A 17,319-nucleotide genomic window follows, 5' to 3' on the forward strand; every position below is an offset into this window, starting at 1 on the left:
AAAAAAGCGCCTCTCCCCTTCCTTTCTCCCGGTCCGCGCCTGCAATCTTACCTCCACCCGCCAACAAGAAGTTTTTCCGACGTCAATTCTGACGTCAGAGAGGACGTTCCAGGCCAGCCAATCACTGCCTGGCTGGTCCGGAACGTCCTCTCCGACGTCTGAATTGACGTTGGAAAGACTTCTTGTCGACAGGGGAGGTAGGATTGTAGTGGCGCGGCCGGGGGAAAGGAAGGACAGGAGGACCTGGCCGGCTGTGCACCTCCCCAAGCCGTGCACCCGGGGCGAACCTCCCCCCCCTTGGTACGCCACTGCTTTGCATCTAACTTGCTAGTGCTTATGTTTCTTCCTATTTTCTTCATTCGGGTCTTTTTTTCATTCTTTAAAGGATGTTTTTTGGCTCTAATAGCCTCTTTTACTTCACCTTTTAACCACGCCGGCAACAACATATCTGGCAATCAGTCAACCCATTGACTGGGATTTAGCTGTTTTAGCAATATTTAGCCTGCTGGGAGCAATTCCTGGATGGCCTAATACTACTAAATAGGTAGAAAGTGATTTAAAATTCTGCCACTGTTCTTGTCCCTCCCACCTGACTGGAAGGGCATTCTAGACAGTCACCACTTCCTCCATGAAAAAAAGCATTATCTGACGTTAATCCTACATCTACCATCCTACAACCTCAATTCATGTCCTCTGGATTGATTGCTTCTCTGACTCCATAAAAAGATTATATTTGTATATTATTACCTTTCACCTTTAGTTTTTAACAATAACTAAGTTCAATAATGTTACCATTAATATTTGGACAAAATGGAATAAGTCAAAGCAATTGAAGAAATGCATCACATGAAAGAAAAGGAAAAAAAATCTCTACCTTCCTGGCCTTAATATGGGGGAAGGGGCTGGTACTGGGCCATGTGGGGCAGGGGGCTTCACCACATTGATCCATGCAGGGACCCACAGTTGATAAGGCTGTCGTTGATCAACAGGTCCCTGTACTGAAAATCAAAGAGTATGGCATCCGGAACATTTGGATGACCCATGGTTATTGCTTTTGGTTACATAGTGTTAGGCTTCATGCTTTTCACCCAACACGTTGATACGCTGAAGAAAAGGCTAAACTAAGCAATATCCTATAAGCTTTCCTAGCTACAGATACACGGACAAAGTGATAAATACTGGTTAGCACTACTGTTAATGTGGCAGTAAAAAGTAGCAACTGCTGAAAGACCTCAAATACTTATTTTAGCTGAGTTGGCCCAGTGCTTTCACAGGTGCCAACACATATTAGAAAGCACTGTTAATGCATGTAAGCTGATTTATATAAATTCACAAACACTTTTAGGAAGCAATTGATAAAGGAGTCTTTACTTGTAAACAGGGCAGGATTAACCAATAGGCCAAGTAGGCACGTGCCTAGGGCCCAAAATGGTCAGGGGGGCTCGATGAAGGAAGGCATCAACATTGTTTTTTCCAAATGGCGATGGGCCCCTTCAGTATCGATTGGCAATGCAGCCCCCCCCCCCCGATCAGCAACATGGCCCCTCCGATCAGCAACGCGGCCCCCTCCCCATCGATGGAAAGTAAGACAAGCAAGCAGCACGGGTAAGAAAGGCAACGGGAACTGTAATTGTGCAAGCGGTGCTGCTTGCCCAAAGCTTCCCTCTGACGCAGCTTCTTGTTTCTGCCTGGGTGCATGGTGGGGTGGGACGGGGCAGGGGCCCAGTGTACTTGTGTGCCTAGGGGCCCTCGACAAATTAATCCTGCCCTGCTTGTAAATCCTGTTGAATGAATACAAAACACAACCTTGAAAAATCATCCCAGGCATAAAGGTACACATGATGACACGATGGCATGTTCTTCTGCATGGATCAGATGTAGGCATGTTTGGGGGAGGAGTTTGGGTGAAGGCATAATTGAGAAGTATGCAAATATGTTATAAAATGTACATTTACACCAGTGGTCTCAAACTCAAATCCTTTGCAGGGCCACATTTTGGATTTGTAGATACTTGCAGGGCCTCAGAACAAATAGTTAATGTGTTATTAAAGAAATGACAATTTTGCATGGGGTAAAACTCTTTATACTTTATAAATCTCTCCTTTTGGCTAAGTCTTAATAATAATGTTGTCATTTATAGCTAAAGAGATACATGATCAAGAAATTGTTTTATTTTACTTTTGTGATTATGATAAACATACCGAGGGCCTCAAAATAGTACCTGGGGGGCCGCATGTGGTCCCCGGGCCGCGAGTTTGAGACTACTGATTTACACCATCTCCTGTACTATGGCCACAATATTGGCTGCCTCTGTGATTCTATTATATAAAGATGCACACTTTGATCAAACTAGCATTTCCTATGTTGTAATCATCTAAACCATTGGTTCCCAACCCTGTCCTGGAGGACCAACAGGCCAATTGGGTTTTCAGGATAGCCTTAATGAATATGCATGGAGCAGATTTGCATGCCTGTCACTTCCATTATATGCAAAACTCTCTCATGCATATTCATTAGGGCTAGCCTGGAAACCCGATTGGCCTGGTGGTCCTCCAGGACAGGGTTGGGAACCACTGCTCTAAACTATCAGAGTAATCGGACTCATTAAAATTTGCTACAGGTTTATCAATGAAAATCTAGCACTCTTTTCAAGGGGGAAATATCAAGGAAGCCTAGAACAATTGTTGAATTACAGCCAAATATCCATACATCTGGCCCATGTAAAATGATTGCCCTAGATCCTCTTGTAATTTGTACAACAACAGACCTAAATAATGAAACACATCAAATTGTTTCCAAATAGTACTGAACACTACACTCGGGCATTTGGTATGTTCGTTACTCATCACTGCTTGTCTTCTTTACTTACCCTGGAATAAGTTGATAGGATGCCACATTTAGTAAATATTTCATATTTGTCATGGAAAACTGTCAAATTTCCTTATCTAGAGGAGGTGACGTTAGAAGGGTTATGTGCCATTTACAAGAGTAGAAAGCTAATGTACACATGTATATCAGCATACAAATAAGTAGGGGTTTTAAGGACAGGCATTGCTAATTCACGTATGCATGCACAGATGTAAAGGCGAATTCTCTGAGGGGGACTTTGAAAGTATGCATGCTTTCTCTATTTTGCAACTAATACACATTGTACTTCAATGCATCTACAGTGCACCTGTTCTGAGTCACGCATAAGCCTTAGGTAATTACTCATATGAATCAGGATGTTGAGGAGTGATTAAAAGAAGAATTATGCTTACATCTCTGGGGAATGTGAGAGGGGGGGGGGATCAAAAGCACCTCCAAATGCAAAAACTTTGCTCCTTAACTTGTCCCCTACCAAATGTACAATTTAGCAAAATCTGTTACTTACTCATGCAAACTCACCACTTGTACATGTTTGTAACACTGTTATGCAAGCAGAACCCTCAAGATATGCTGCTCTCAATTTGAAAGGTGATAAAGAGATTTGCTTTTGTGTAAGAGAACTACACAACACCAGCACCCTAACTTCCTCCTACAGACTTTTTTTTTTTTGCGGACTATAAGAGGGTAAATAAGAACATAAGAATTGCTGCTGCTGGGTCAGACCAGTGGTCCATCATGCCTAGCAATCCACTCCTGCGACGACTCTTAGGTCAAAGACCAGTGCCCTAACTGAGACTAGCCTTACCTGCGTACGTTCTGGTTCAGCAGGAACTTGCCCAACTTTGTCTTGAATCCCTGGAGGGTGTTTTCCCCTATAAGAGCCTCTGGAAGAGCGTTCCAGTTTTCCATCACTCTCTGGGTGAAGAAGAACTTCCTTACGTTTGTACGGAATCCATCCCCTTTCAACTTTAGAGAGTGCCCTCTCATTCTCCCTACCTTGGAGAGGGTGGACAACCTGTCCTTATCTACTAAGTCTATTCCCTTTATTATCTTGAATGTTTCGATCAGATCCCCTCTCTTTTCAAAACTTACCCCCTCTTTCGCTAAGGTGCGCTAACCGAATAGCGCACGCAAACTGATTTAGCGCACACTAATCGATTTAGTGTGCAGACAAAGCGCTAACGCGTCCATTATATTCTATGGGCGCGTTAGTGTTTAGCCCGCGCTAAATCAGTTTGCGCATGCTAATCGGTTAGCGCACCTCAGTAAAAGATGGGGTTAGTCCTGCAATAGCACCTTAGCTCTTCATAAGCTCTTATAAAAACATATATAATCTAATCTAATCCTTAGGTTTGTATACCGCATCATCTCCACGTTCGTAGAGCTCGACGCGGTTTACAGTAGGAGAAATAGGAAGGAACTACAACAGAGGGTTAGAGGTAGAAGTGTGAAGAAAATTTAGAGGATTTGGGATGCCAAGATATAAGAGTTTCCTTGATTCCTAAGTTGGAGGGAGACTTACATTTTTTGAGAAAAGCCAGGTTTTCAGAAAACTTGGAGAGAGCTCAAGTTCCAAAGAGGGGAGGTAAGGTTGTTCCAGAGCTCAGTGATTTTGAAGTGGAGGGAGGTCCCTAGCTTTCCTGTGTGGGAAATGCCTTTTAGCGAGGGGAAGGATAGTTTTAATTTGTGGGAGAATCTGGTGGTATTAGGGTTTGAGGAATTCCAAGAAAGAGGGATAAAGGGAGGGAGGATACCATATAGGATTTTGAAAGTTAAACAGGCGCATTTATAGTGGACCCTGGCGATTATCGGAAGCCAGTGGAGCTTGGCCAGGAGCGGGGAGACATGGTCAAATTTACTTTTAGCGAAGATGAGCTTGGCCGCGGCATTCTGAATCCGTTGGAGTCTGTGGAGGTTTTTCTTAGTTAGGCTTAAGTAGATAGAGTTTGAAATATAAATTGTTATGTCACTTCTCAAAATTTAAATGCACACTTATCTTTGAAGTTTAGGGGTTTTTTTCTCTTTGCAGCTTGAATGCATACTTTTGTGAATTGGCTTCTTATGTATATTATTTCAGTGGTGCTACAAGGGGTGTTCAATAATTTATCTATATGAGTATAAAAGAAAGTTGCAAGCATGTTGAAACAATTCTGTGCATGTTACATAGAAACATAGAAAATGGCAGCAGAAAAGGGCCACAATCCAACAAGTCTGCCCACTCTAATGACCCACCCCCCTAATTTCTTCCTTGAAGTGATCCCACATGCTTATCCCATTTTTTCTTAAAATCTAGCACGCTGCTGGCCTCAACTACCTGCGGTGGAAGATCATTCCAATGATCAACGACTCTTTCGGTGAAGAAATACTTCCTGGTGTCGCTATGAAATCTCCCACCCCTGATTTTCAACGGATGCCCTCTTGTTGCCGTAGGTCCTTTAATAAAAAAGATATTTTCTTCTACCTCAATATGGCCCGTGACATATTTGAACGTCTCAATCTTGTCTCCCCTCTCTCTGTGTTCCTCGAGTGAGTATAGCTGCAGCTTACCCAGCTGTTCCTTAGATGGGAGATCCTTGAGTCCTGAGACAATCCTAGTGGCCATTCGCTGAACTGACTCAACTCTCAGTACATCTTTTTGATAATGTGACCTCCAGGTCTCAAGGTTACTCATGCACAGTTGCAGCTCAGGATGTCAGGAGCTTGCAACTGTGAATCAAGTAAGAAACTGATAGATCTGGAGCACCATTCAATGACAAAATTTCTCACAAAAGAAGGGAAAAAGCCAAAGGAGATCCATGAACACAAGACTGCAATTTATGATGAGTCTGCCCCATCATTCTACAAAGTAAAATTTTGGAGCTAGCAGTTTAAAGTGTGGTGGAAAGTCCATTGAAGAATGACCCTCATCCTTTACACTCTGATGAAACAACTTCCACAGAAATGTGCAAGTTGAGGATTTAATTTTGTCAGACAGACAACTTGTTTCCCAAATAGCTGAAGAAATAAGCATCACAGCAGGTACAGTTTGGAAAATAATTTATGAAAAGTTGTGTATGAAACCCACATTCATGGATGTCAGCATTTGAATGTCATGACATGTACAGTGGTGCAATGTCATAAAGAAGCAGCACACCTGCTGTGAGATTTTCATGTCCTTTCTCCTTGATTGACTTCTGGAAAGCCCAAGTTTCTAAGCTTATTTAACATTTGAAATACTGCAACAGAAGAACATCTATGTGTTTTACATAAAAAAACTAATAATAATAATAAAAAGAAGACGGAACTACAATATCGTTAATAAAAACAAGAAAGTTAAAAAATTAAAGGTTAAAACTGATTTTATGCTTCTTGTTTCAGACTGGTTTCCGATGGGTCTCTTATTCCAAGGTTAGTGTACAGATTCTAAAAATACTGACGCAGTTTCAGAAGACACAAGACTCCAGTGCTATCAGGAGAACTTGGAGAAGTTCCATGAAGACCAATTGTTTTCATTATTTGGTGATTGGAGATGAGACTTGGTTCTCTCACAGAGATCCTAAGTCCAAAATGGAGTCAATGCAGTTGAAACACAAATCATCCCCCACCCCAAAAAAATTCAAGACAGAAAAATCTGCAGGCATAAGAACATAAGAATAGTCTTACTGGGTTATACCAAAGGTCCATCAAGCCCAATTGCCCATTCTCATGGTGGCCGATCTAGGTCATTAGTACCTGGCCAAAACCCAAAGAGTAGCAACATTCCATACTACCAATCTAGGGCAAGCAATGGCTTGCCCCATGTCTTTCTTAATAACAGACTATGGACTTTCCTCCAGGAAATTGTCCAAACCCTTCTTAAAACCAGCTATGCTATTCGCTCTTACAATAACATCTGTCAATGCCTCATAAGTACCTGACAAACCCCCTCTTTTACGAAACTGCGATAGCAGTTTCTAGTGCAGGGAGCCACGCTGAATGGCCCTCGCTGCTCCCGACAACAATCAAAACACATACATAACAGAACCAATCATAAAAAATTTCAAATTGCACCCAGCACTTACACAAAATACATATTATTCACTCCACTATTTCATCTTACAGAAAAAGATGTCTTTTTAACAAAATTTTTGAAATTATTTAATTTTGTCTGTTGACGTATATATCGAGGGGACCATACACGAAAACATACTGATTCTCGACACTTTCTCAGTTGAAAGATGTTATTGATTTTATCATACAGAGACTCTTGACACTTTCAATCTCAGCGGCTCACTATCGGGATGCATAAATCAGCCTGAATCACTGAACGCAACATGCACTGCGGCACATATGGCAGAACGCTATCAACTAGGTACTTTGGTGCCTGATTATGTATACAAAGGTACACCATCAACAACAATTTATAGTGAATCCGATATTCCAGTCTCAACCAGTTCAACATTATATAGTATTCTGTCACAAGAATGTACGTTCTCAATCTATATAAAGTTTGTACAATTGAGTTCTGCGCAAGCTGCAGTGCACATAACTCCGACGCAAGTACACCCAAAAACACCAAATGACAGTAGTCAAGACATGATAACACTATACAGTAGTCTGCAAGACAGTTTTGAACATATTGCCTGACAAATACGGTCATAAATTGTTCATCATACGCAATTTAAAAAAAATATCTTCTTGACCAATGCACACACATGCCCCTTAAAAGTCAAACAGGAACTTACTAACACCCCTAAATACTTTACCCCCTTAGAGATTGCAACAGCAGTACCCAGTGATTCAATTGCATCAGGGAAATAATTTCCAAGTACCCTCAGAAAACACATCACCTTGGTATTACCATGTAACTTCAAGGAGTCATGCCTTTGTAGTTTTGAAAGAGCAAAAAAAAAATCAATTTGCTTTTACCCATTCTACACCACTCAGGATTTTGTAGGCCTCGATCATATCCCTCCTCAGCCGTCCCTTTTCCAAACTGAAGAGTCCTAATCTGTTAAGCCTTTCCTCATATGAGAGGAGTTCTATTCCCTTTATCATTTTGGTTGGATGCACAATTTTATAGAACGAGGTGGTTAGCGAGCATTTAACTAAATGCTGTCAAAGTTTCCCGTGCATTCAGCTAAATGTTTGCTTTGCAGTCCTGATGCTCTATCCAAATGTAGGTTAATACTATGCAAAAGAATGCAACCAATTTAGTTAGAACTTGGCACAGACCCATCATAACTTTAAATACAATAAATAAAACATTTTTAATTGCCTGATTTTAAATGGTGTTACCTGATTCCCTTTGGATTTTAGCTGTGCAAAGGTCAATGACTGAAGGGAGAAGACATGCGGCATATTCAATACCTTGAGAAATCATTTGTAGCACACTACTTCTTGATTTCTCTCTCAGCAGAATCGGCTTATTACAGTATACCGTATAACAGTTCAGTTATTCTCAGTTATCATTATATTCCTTCCATGCAAGAGAAGTTTGTGAAAAGATAGATGACAACCCAGAGAATTATAGAGCGAATTTAATACTTACGAAAAGCCCTGTAGAACTCATCCAGTGCTAGGTGTTTGTCACTGTTATAGTCATCATATTTCAGTAGATCAAACAGAGAGCAGTCAGATGGATCCTTGCCAAGTCCATCTTGTTTTATTATCTGACAAGACAATTATAACCATGAAATTACATTGGAGGCTTGCAAGTTCAATTATATAATTAAGTGTTTCTAATAAGTGTTTAATAGATCATTTTAATGTTGCAGTGGGACAATATATTTAACTGTATGAATTCAGGAATTTCTGGTTACTTTATCATCAGATATTGTATTGGACGTCTTAAAAGATAATACCTTCTTTGAAGAATGCTGCAGATTTTTTTTTGATTTTTTTTTAAAGGTATGAAATATTTCTCTTTTCAAAATATGCCACAATTTGAGTAGACTTACCCCCTCTTCTACGAAACTGCGATAGCAGTTTTTTAGCACCGTGAGCTGCACTGAATGGCCCGCGCTGCTCCAGACGCTCATAGAGTTCCTAAGAGCTTCGGAAGCAGCGCGGCTCTCTGCACTACAAACTGCTAGCGCAGCGTAATAGAAGAGGGGGTTAGGGAACTATGAGGTCAGTTTTCAGTACCAGAGTAATGAATAAAGTTAAATGTACTTTTTGCAGTTGTTCAGTGATCTGTTGGTTCACTGGAAATAAATTTGGTGTATTTTACAGCATTTATACATGTTTAAGTGTAATCTGCCAAAGCTTAAGTGGGCTATAAGTTTTATATATAAAATACAAATAAGAAATGAATCTAACCAAACATTGACAAGTTATCTATTTAAAGATTCCATGTTGTTTGTGTGGTCCAATTTAGACAAAATTTGTTATCTGGTGAACAGCTAAATATCATTATTTAACAGATAAAACTCTATTCTTGCCTCCCCTCCCCCCATCGTGTTCCACAGTAAAATAGAAGCACAGAACAGACGGAAACATGAAACAACCAGTAGTGCTCTAGTTGTGTTGTGTTTCTGTCAGCCCCGCTGCTGTATGCTTCATTGGCTCATTTGCAGTTAATTATTTTCTTTGGTTTTTGGTGTCCACACTAGAATAGACATTTTTTTAACCTATTTGAGAAAGAGACTGGAATTCAGACATCTATGTTGAGATGTGGAGAATCCCCACAGTATTGTAGAAGAAACTCGGTCAAACTAAGTGCAAGAATGCACATTTATGGCTCCCCATGTTCAGTAGGAGCAGTGATTTATAAAAAAACTATATATGGAGAAAAATCCTGCAACTCACCCTCCCAACACACACTTTATAGAATTATAGGCATACTATTATAGAAAATTATCCCCTATGTCATGTGTTTACAACTCAGTCTTTGGGACACAACCAGATAGTCGGGTTTTCAGGATACCAACAATGAATATGCATGAATTTGACAAACACTAAATGAAGGCAAACACTTAGTACTTGGAACTGCACATCAACCAACCAAACTTCCAAACTTAGTTCCAAGTGTATTCTCTCAGTCAAATCTTCTTTCACGTTGAATTACACACTTTTAAAGAAATCAATATCTTCTGTCATAGGCCTCAGAAAACACCCTCCTCCGTCCCATATTGGTATGTGTTCTTAACGGGGAGTTGATTGGTGTAACCTCCTCACTGGTCCAGACTCAATTTTAATTAAATTCTCTATTATTTTAAAGGTACTATGAATCTTATAATAGAGAATTTAATTAAAATTGAGTCTGGACCGGTGAGGAGGTTACAGCAATCAACTACCCGTTAAGAACACATACCAATATGGGATGGAGGAGGGTGTTTTCTGAGGTCTATGACAGAAGATATTGATTTCTTTAAAAGTGTGTAATTCAATGTGAAAGATTTGTGAGGTAAATTTGAATCATCAACCTCCATTATATGAAAATTTATCTCATGCATATTCATTGAGGGTATCTTGAAAATCTGATTGGCTAGGTGTGTCCAAAGGACTGGGTTAAGAACGCATGCACTAGGTGGATAGCAAACGAGCAAAGGATGGGTGGAGCCAAGTCGGTTTCAGCACTTTGCCGCACAGTGGCTCTATTCAGAATGCTTTATGAATAACTTAGAACAGCCTTTTTCCTTCCCAAAGTTATCCAGATTGCAGACTACCATATTTTTCGCTCCATAAGACATACTTTTTTTCCCCAAAAAAGTGGGTGGAAATAAGGGTGCATTTTATGGAGCGAATATACCCCTTCCCCCCAGTGATTCCTTTAAATTGTGGTGGTCGCTGGACGGCTACCTCCTCATTATGTCGGAGCCAGCGGCACACAAGCGCACTAAAGCCTGGGCCCGCAACACTTTTGGGACACTCTCAGCTGACACAGCAGAGACTGCCGCAGACATCTAGGAGGAACAGCACGGCAGGCTGTGGACAGCGGCAGAGGGGAGAAAACTTATTAACGCCAGCAATCCCAGCAATGGAGAATCCACCCGAAGGGAAGCAGCACACAATTGTCATCGTTGGCCTTCGAGTGTAGCAGCCGCCAGTGACAAAGAGAGCAGGGGAAAGGCCAGGGCTTCGTTGACACCGAAGGGGGACCGATTGCTGATACAGCTGGAGTCGGCATCCCCCAGCAGGAAAACCGAAGCATTTTTGGCCTGGGTTGCACTATGGAGAAATCTGATTTGGTTTGCAGTAACCTGTGTTTCCTTGGCCTTGCGCTAAGCAGATCTATTTTCAAGCTGGACTTAATTGGGCCTTATTTGACTGTTGATTTTTATTTATTTTGGTTTTGTTTTTACCCATTATGGTTTAATTTTGATCTAATGACATTTCTTTGAGTTTTTTGTAAATCTTTATTTTGATCTTATTTTTTTTTCCTTTTCACAGCAGACAGCCGTTGATCTAACTGTCCATCAGTTTCTCCCGCACTAGGCATTCTACTTATCCTTCTGCAGCAGGGTTTATTGCTTTAATACTTTTTTTCTCATCTTCATTATATACTTGGGATCTCTCAAGAAAACCATCAAACGACAGAGTCATCCAAAATGCTGGCCTCAAGAAATCAGACCATGCAAGCCCATATTACAAAAAAACTATACTGGCTGCCGGTGGAAGCAAGGGTCATTTTTAAGTTTGCTTGCCTTTGCTTCAAAACCATGATAGGTTCATCCCCATCGTGTCTGTCTCACCAATTTGAATTCCCAAACACAACTAATACACGCAGTACCTACTTGTTCGCTTTTCCATCCCTAAAGGGCTACACCTACAAGAGATACCTCAATAGAACACTATCATTCCAAGCAGGCAAATGGAACAAATGTTTAACCAACTTCATCTCAAATGCACTTTCGTACCAAATGTTTAGTAAGTTAAAAAAAACCTTATCTATTTGACAAATTTCTCTGACCCCACTTCAACCTGATGTACTTCCAAAACACTTCCAGATAAACCTGACTAAACTTAACATGCCAATGTAATTTTGAAAGTTCTCTGTAATGTCGCTGTCTGTATACAGTCTCTTCCCTTGTAATTCGCTCAAAAGTGTTTGTGGTATGGTGGTATATAAAATAAAGTTGTTATTATTATTATTATTATTATTCATTCTTTCCATTTTATTTTATTTTATTTATCTATCTATTTATTTTATTTAGGTTTTATTGTTCTACTGTTATCGTATATATTTCCTACAGCTGGCCCCAACATAATCAGTAGGCAGCCGCCCAGCAACCACCACAATCAGGAAGTGTTGGAGGCCCAGGCATTAGCGTGCTTGTGCGCCGCTGGCCCTGACATAATGAGGAGGCGGTCATCCAGCAACCACCACAATTTAAAGGTACCGCGGGGAGGTGGGGGGGGGGAGGGACTGGAATGGAATTTAAAGGTGCCTGAGACAGAATTTAAAGGTGCCAGGTATATATTATTAACAATTTGGTTAAGAATGTGCATCTTATGGAATGAAAAAAAAACGGTAAATATTATCACTAGATTAAGTTCTGGTGCTGACCATTTTATCACTTTTTATCATTTTATCACTGCAAATGCTCACAGTCCAGTATGTGCCACCACTGACGCAGCGGGATTGTGAAACAGAGATTTCTTTGTCAGGTGAAGGTAAGCTGGGGTCCCACCAACCTGACTGCAGTTGGAATGGCTGTGCTGCGGCCTCCGAGGTGGAAGGAGTCGGGAGTCCTCGTGAATAACATCTGGTGTGGCCTGTGTCTACAAGCAGTGCTGGGTAGGGACTTAGTGCAGCTAAGTGGATGTTTCTGCATGCTCTTTGAAAATAGTGGGACTGTGAGAACATTTTTTTTTCCTGTGAAGTTTGGGTGAAACTGTTAATTTCAGTTGTGAATCAAAGCTGTGAAGTGAAGATTTATGGAAGAACTGATATAAATGTGTGGAGTTTTTTTTGAGATCTTTTTCTCCACATTTAAATTTGTCCTTCCACCTATGTGAAGTGTGATCAGGTTTGAATGTAAATTTGGGACAACGCTATAGTAGTTAGCTTCCTCAAACTAGTGCTAGCACACTAACTTTTTCTTATTTATGATATTGCAGTGTGTTACCTTGATAGTGTGAGTGGTAGGATTACATAAAATAGGTAGTTGATATCACCCATTATTACTGTGTTACCCAGTTTGTTAGCCTCCTTAATTTCTGATAGCATTTCTGCATCTGTCCATTCATCCTGGTCAGGCGGCTGGTAGTACACTCTTATCACTATCCTTTTTCCCCTTACATACAAAATTTCTACCCATAAGGGCAAAGGTAGGGGAGGGACATTAAGGTGGGCAGACTAGATGGGCCGTGGGCCCTTATCTGCCGTCTATTTCTATGTTTCTATGGATTCCAAGGTATGTTACTGCTCCTGTAGAATTTTTAGTCCATTCAATTTAAGGCCCTCCTTAACATATAACGCTACTCTTCCACTGATTCAATCTACCCTGTCGCTACAATATAACTTGTATCCCATTGGGTATCTTCCTTTCATCATGTTTCAGAGATGCCTATTATATCTATCTTCTCATTTAGTGCAATATATTCTAACTCTCCCATTTTGTTTCTTAGGCTTTTGGCATTTGCATACAGCCATTTCAAACAGTGTTTGTCATATCTATTTACAATTTACTTAGCAGTTGGCATAGATAATTTGCAATCTTTAAAATCAGCCTGCTTTGAATTTAAGGAAACCTGGTCAACTCTGGCCTGTATCACTATTTCACTGTCAGGATGCTCTGTCTTCCCTTTTATAATGATATCTTTTAAAGATACCTTTTCTCAAACCATGCTCTTTTCAGCGTCTGTCGGCCTTCCCCCTGTTTGTAGTTTTAAAGCTGCTCTATCTCCTTTTAAAATGTTGATGCCAGCAGCCTGGTTCCACCCTGGTTAAGGTGGAGACCTTCTTTGCAGAATAGACTCCCCCTTCCCCAGTATGTCGTCCAGTTCCTAATAAATCTAAAACCTTCCTCCTTGCACCATCTCAGCATCCATGCATTGAGACTCCGGAGCACTGCCTGTCTTTTGGGACCTGTGCATGGAACAGGGAGCACTTCTGAAAATGCTACCCTGGAGGTTCTGAATTTTAATTTTCTATCTAAGAGCCTAAATTTGGCTTCCAGAACCTTCCTACCACATTTCCCTATGTACCACATAGGTACCCACATGTACCAAGAGAGAAGGCTCCTCCCCATCACTGTCTAATATCTTATCTAAGTGATGCGTGAGGTCCACCACCTTCGGACCAGGCAGGCAAGTAACCAAGCATTCCTCATGTCTACCAGCCACCCAGCTATCTACATGCCTAATGATCGAATCTCCCACTATAATGGTTGTCCTAACCCTTCCCTCTTGGGCAGAAGCCCATGGAGACACATCCTCAGTGCAAGAAGACATTGCATCCCCTGGTGGGCAGGTCCTGGCTACAGGGTTGCCTCCTACTTCACTAGGGTGGTGCTGTCCTTTAAGCAGATCTCCCTCCTCCGAAGCAGCACAGAGGCTGCCAGACTGGAGGTGGGACTTTTCGACAACATCCCTGTCTCCCTTAGCTCCTCTAAGTCTACTACTCTAGCCTCAAGAGATCAGACCCATTCCCTGAGCTCAGTGTTTTTTCAATCTAGTGCTGATCCTTATCCACCTAACATAAGAACAATGTTCTGGGTCCACTGCTTCAGGACAAGTAGCCAAAAGACATTAAGGCATTATGTGTTTTACGACTGCCAAGCTTTCTCAAGCCTTTTGGCTACTGGCCCTGAAGCAGTGGACCTAGAACATTGTCCACGAAACGCTGGCCACGTCGGCACAGGAATTATATAGACAGTACAGGCAGTACACTAACTAACTAACGGGATGTTCAAGTCACAATGAAAACTGCTTGAGATAAGTAACTCAGCTGTCAATTGTTTTTCTAACTTAGAGAGCAATGCATTTTGAATAAGTTAAATTTTGTAATGCTGAATTTTTAATCACATTATTTAAGCTTCACTAAAGAAAAAGTTCTAAAAAATTATTTAAAAATTATAAAGTCCAGGTTTTTTGGCCTATGACTGGAGTATGGAGCTGTAAAATTACGCTGACCGTTCAGTCCACGATAGGACTATGCGTATGCTCCGAATCTTAGGCCTTTTCCTGAATAAGAGTATGCTATCTGTTTGATGCATTTCTCATATTAAGTGGTATATGCTTTATATATGAGTATAGGCTTTATGGTATGGCCATTCCCATCTTTGCTTAACGTTGGTGAAATGTTTGAAAAACACTCTAGGTTCAGAAGTGGGTAACAGAGCTATGTGTATTACCGTCATAGATCCTACAGGGGTTTTAGCAGGTTTGGTGGTACTGTGAACCTTGCCAGGGATTGTGATGTGTAATTGCAAATTTATTGAAAGTTAGTTCATGACTGTCAAACCTAATACATGTTATATTACTTGGAATTTGTGACAAAAGTTAATTGTTAATTGCTGGGAATGGCAAATGTAAAGATAGAATGATTTAATAAAGCTGTGACTGGAAAATTTGCCACATACTTGAGTGTTCTAAGAGGAGGAAGTGCAAAAGTAGCATTGTGACATTCAAAGGGGAAGGGGAGGAATATGTCGAAGCTGATAAAGATAAGGCTGAATTGCTTAACAAATATTTCTGTTTTCACAGCTGAAGTGCCGGTAGCCGGACCACAATAAACAAAATCAAATAGGGCTGAAGGTGGGGGTAGACTGATTTTCAGAGGATTGTGTTCACGAGGAGCTCACTAAAGATGGACATAGTGATGGGGCCAGATGGTGTACATCCAAGGGTACTGAAGGAACTAAGGGAAGTTCTGGGAGCTCTACTGGCTGACCTTTTCAATGCTTCTCTAGAGTTGGGAGTGGTAGCAGAGGATCGGAGAAGGGCAGATGTGGTTCTTCTCCACAAAAGTGGAAGTAAGGAAGACGTAGGGAACTACAGGCTGGTAAGTCTGACTTCTGTGGTAAGTAAATTAAAATTCAAACGCTAGTATTGACTTTGAATTTATTAGAAGGAAGGAGTATGAGGGACCACTGAAAAGTTCTCAACCCAACCAAGAAGAGAATGATGTGGAGCCATGAAACATACAAGTTATTCCACACTTTTATTGACACACTTTTTGTTTTGTTTCATATCCCCGAAGCAAAAAGTGTCAAGAAAAGCGTGAAATAACTTGTTTCCGGGCTCCATATCATTCTCTTCTTGGATGGGCTAAGAACTTTTCAGCGGCCCCTCGTAAGTTATTGAAATTGCTTCCTTTCAGCTTTAAATATGCCATAATATCTGACAAGTTATTTGATATCTAGCAAGCAACTGATTGAAAAATATGGCACCACGACTTGACCATTTTTAAGCCATTTAACACAGGAATATTTTCTCACTATCTGCAGTTCTGGCATTTTCTTGCTGAAATAACAATATGTTTCATCATTTCTGTGAGGTTTCTCTGGTATAGAAAAGATACATCAATAACCCTACCTGGGAGAGTTCATTACTATCCACAAGTCCATTGAAGTTGGCATCAAATCTTTTAAACATCTGATCCACTAACAGTTTCTTCAGAGCTATTTTATCTTCATTTTTTTTTTCATTTTCAGTTCTGATGTATTTCTGGTTTTGCAAATCAAGCAGCATATTCTTCATCTTGCTATATTCAGTTATTTCGCACTTGTCCCCTGTAATATGAACAATTTTTAAAAAGTGAATTCCACAGTTGCTTTTACTATGTTCAAGTTTTCTCAGAGGAAATTAAAACTGAAGAAAAAAATGAAATAGTAACATAATTAATGATGGTAGATAAAGACCTGAACGGTCCATCCAGTCTGTCCATTAGTTATACTCATTAAAAATACATGATTAAATTAACGTGTCTCTTTTTACTTTGATATTTCTGGGCCATAAACTGTAAAGTCCACCGGGTACTGTCCTAGGTTCCAACTGTTGGAGTTGCCATCCAAGCTCACTCCAGCTTATCCAACCATCCCGTTGTTTGCAGGATATTTACCATAAAAGTCTGGCCAGTAACATCCTCATGTTCCAAATTAGTGGAGTTCCTATTGATGCCCACCCCAGTCCATCCTACACCGAATCACCATGTATGGGACACAGACCGTGCAAGTCTGTCCAGTACCGACCTTAGTTCTTTAATTTTGACCATTCATTTTCTAATTAGAGATCCTCTGCATTTATCCCACGCTTTTTTGAATTCTGTCACCTTTTCACTCTCCACCACTTCCCTCGGGAGGGAAGGATAGTTAACGAAGCAGTGGTAAAATATCCCATTTTGCCACATCTTAAATTTACTCTGAGAAGCACTACTTTTGCAGTAAATCAGTACCACAGGCAAGTACAGCGGCAAATGGATAATGCCACTTCTGACCAACCTCACAAACTGCATATTTTTTTTTTCCGCCTGAGAGAACTGAGCCTTTCAAGTCCCTCTCTTCATAGCTCTTGAAATCAACTCCACCACCTCACCCCCCCCCA

The 17,319-nt window shown here is 40.7% G+C and overlaps 1 protein-coding gene across 4 annotated transcripts in view; it reads right to left on the bottom strand.

Moving 5' to 3' along the window:
- Positions 1 to 17,319, bottom strand: part of FSTL5 (follistatin like 5) — an 865,201-nt gene that overhangs the window by 315,226 nt on the left and 532,656 nt on the right. For all 4 annotated transcript variants that reach the window (XM_033941548.1, XM_033941557.1, XM_033941565.1 and 1 more), the window contains 2 exons: positions 16,312 to 16,508; positions 8,378 to 8,498 (listed from right to left, as the gene is read on the bottom strand). In XM_033941548.1, coding sequence (XP_033797439.1) covers positions 8,378 to 8,498; positions 16,312 to 16,508 — 318 coding nt within the window. The remainder of the gene's footprint in view (positions 1 to 8,377; positions 8,499 to 16,311; positions 16,509 to 17,319) is intronic.

The sequence above is a fragment of the Geotrypetes seraphini genome, chromosome 1 (assembly GCF_902459505.1).
Source record: "Geotrypetes seraphini chromosome 1, aGeoSer1.1, whole genome shotgun sequence".
In the NCBI taxonomy this organism is placed as follows: Eukaryota; Metazoa; Chordata; class Amphibia; order Gymnophiona; family Dermophiidae; genus Geotrypetes; species Geotrypetes seraphini.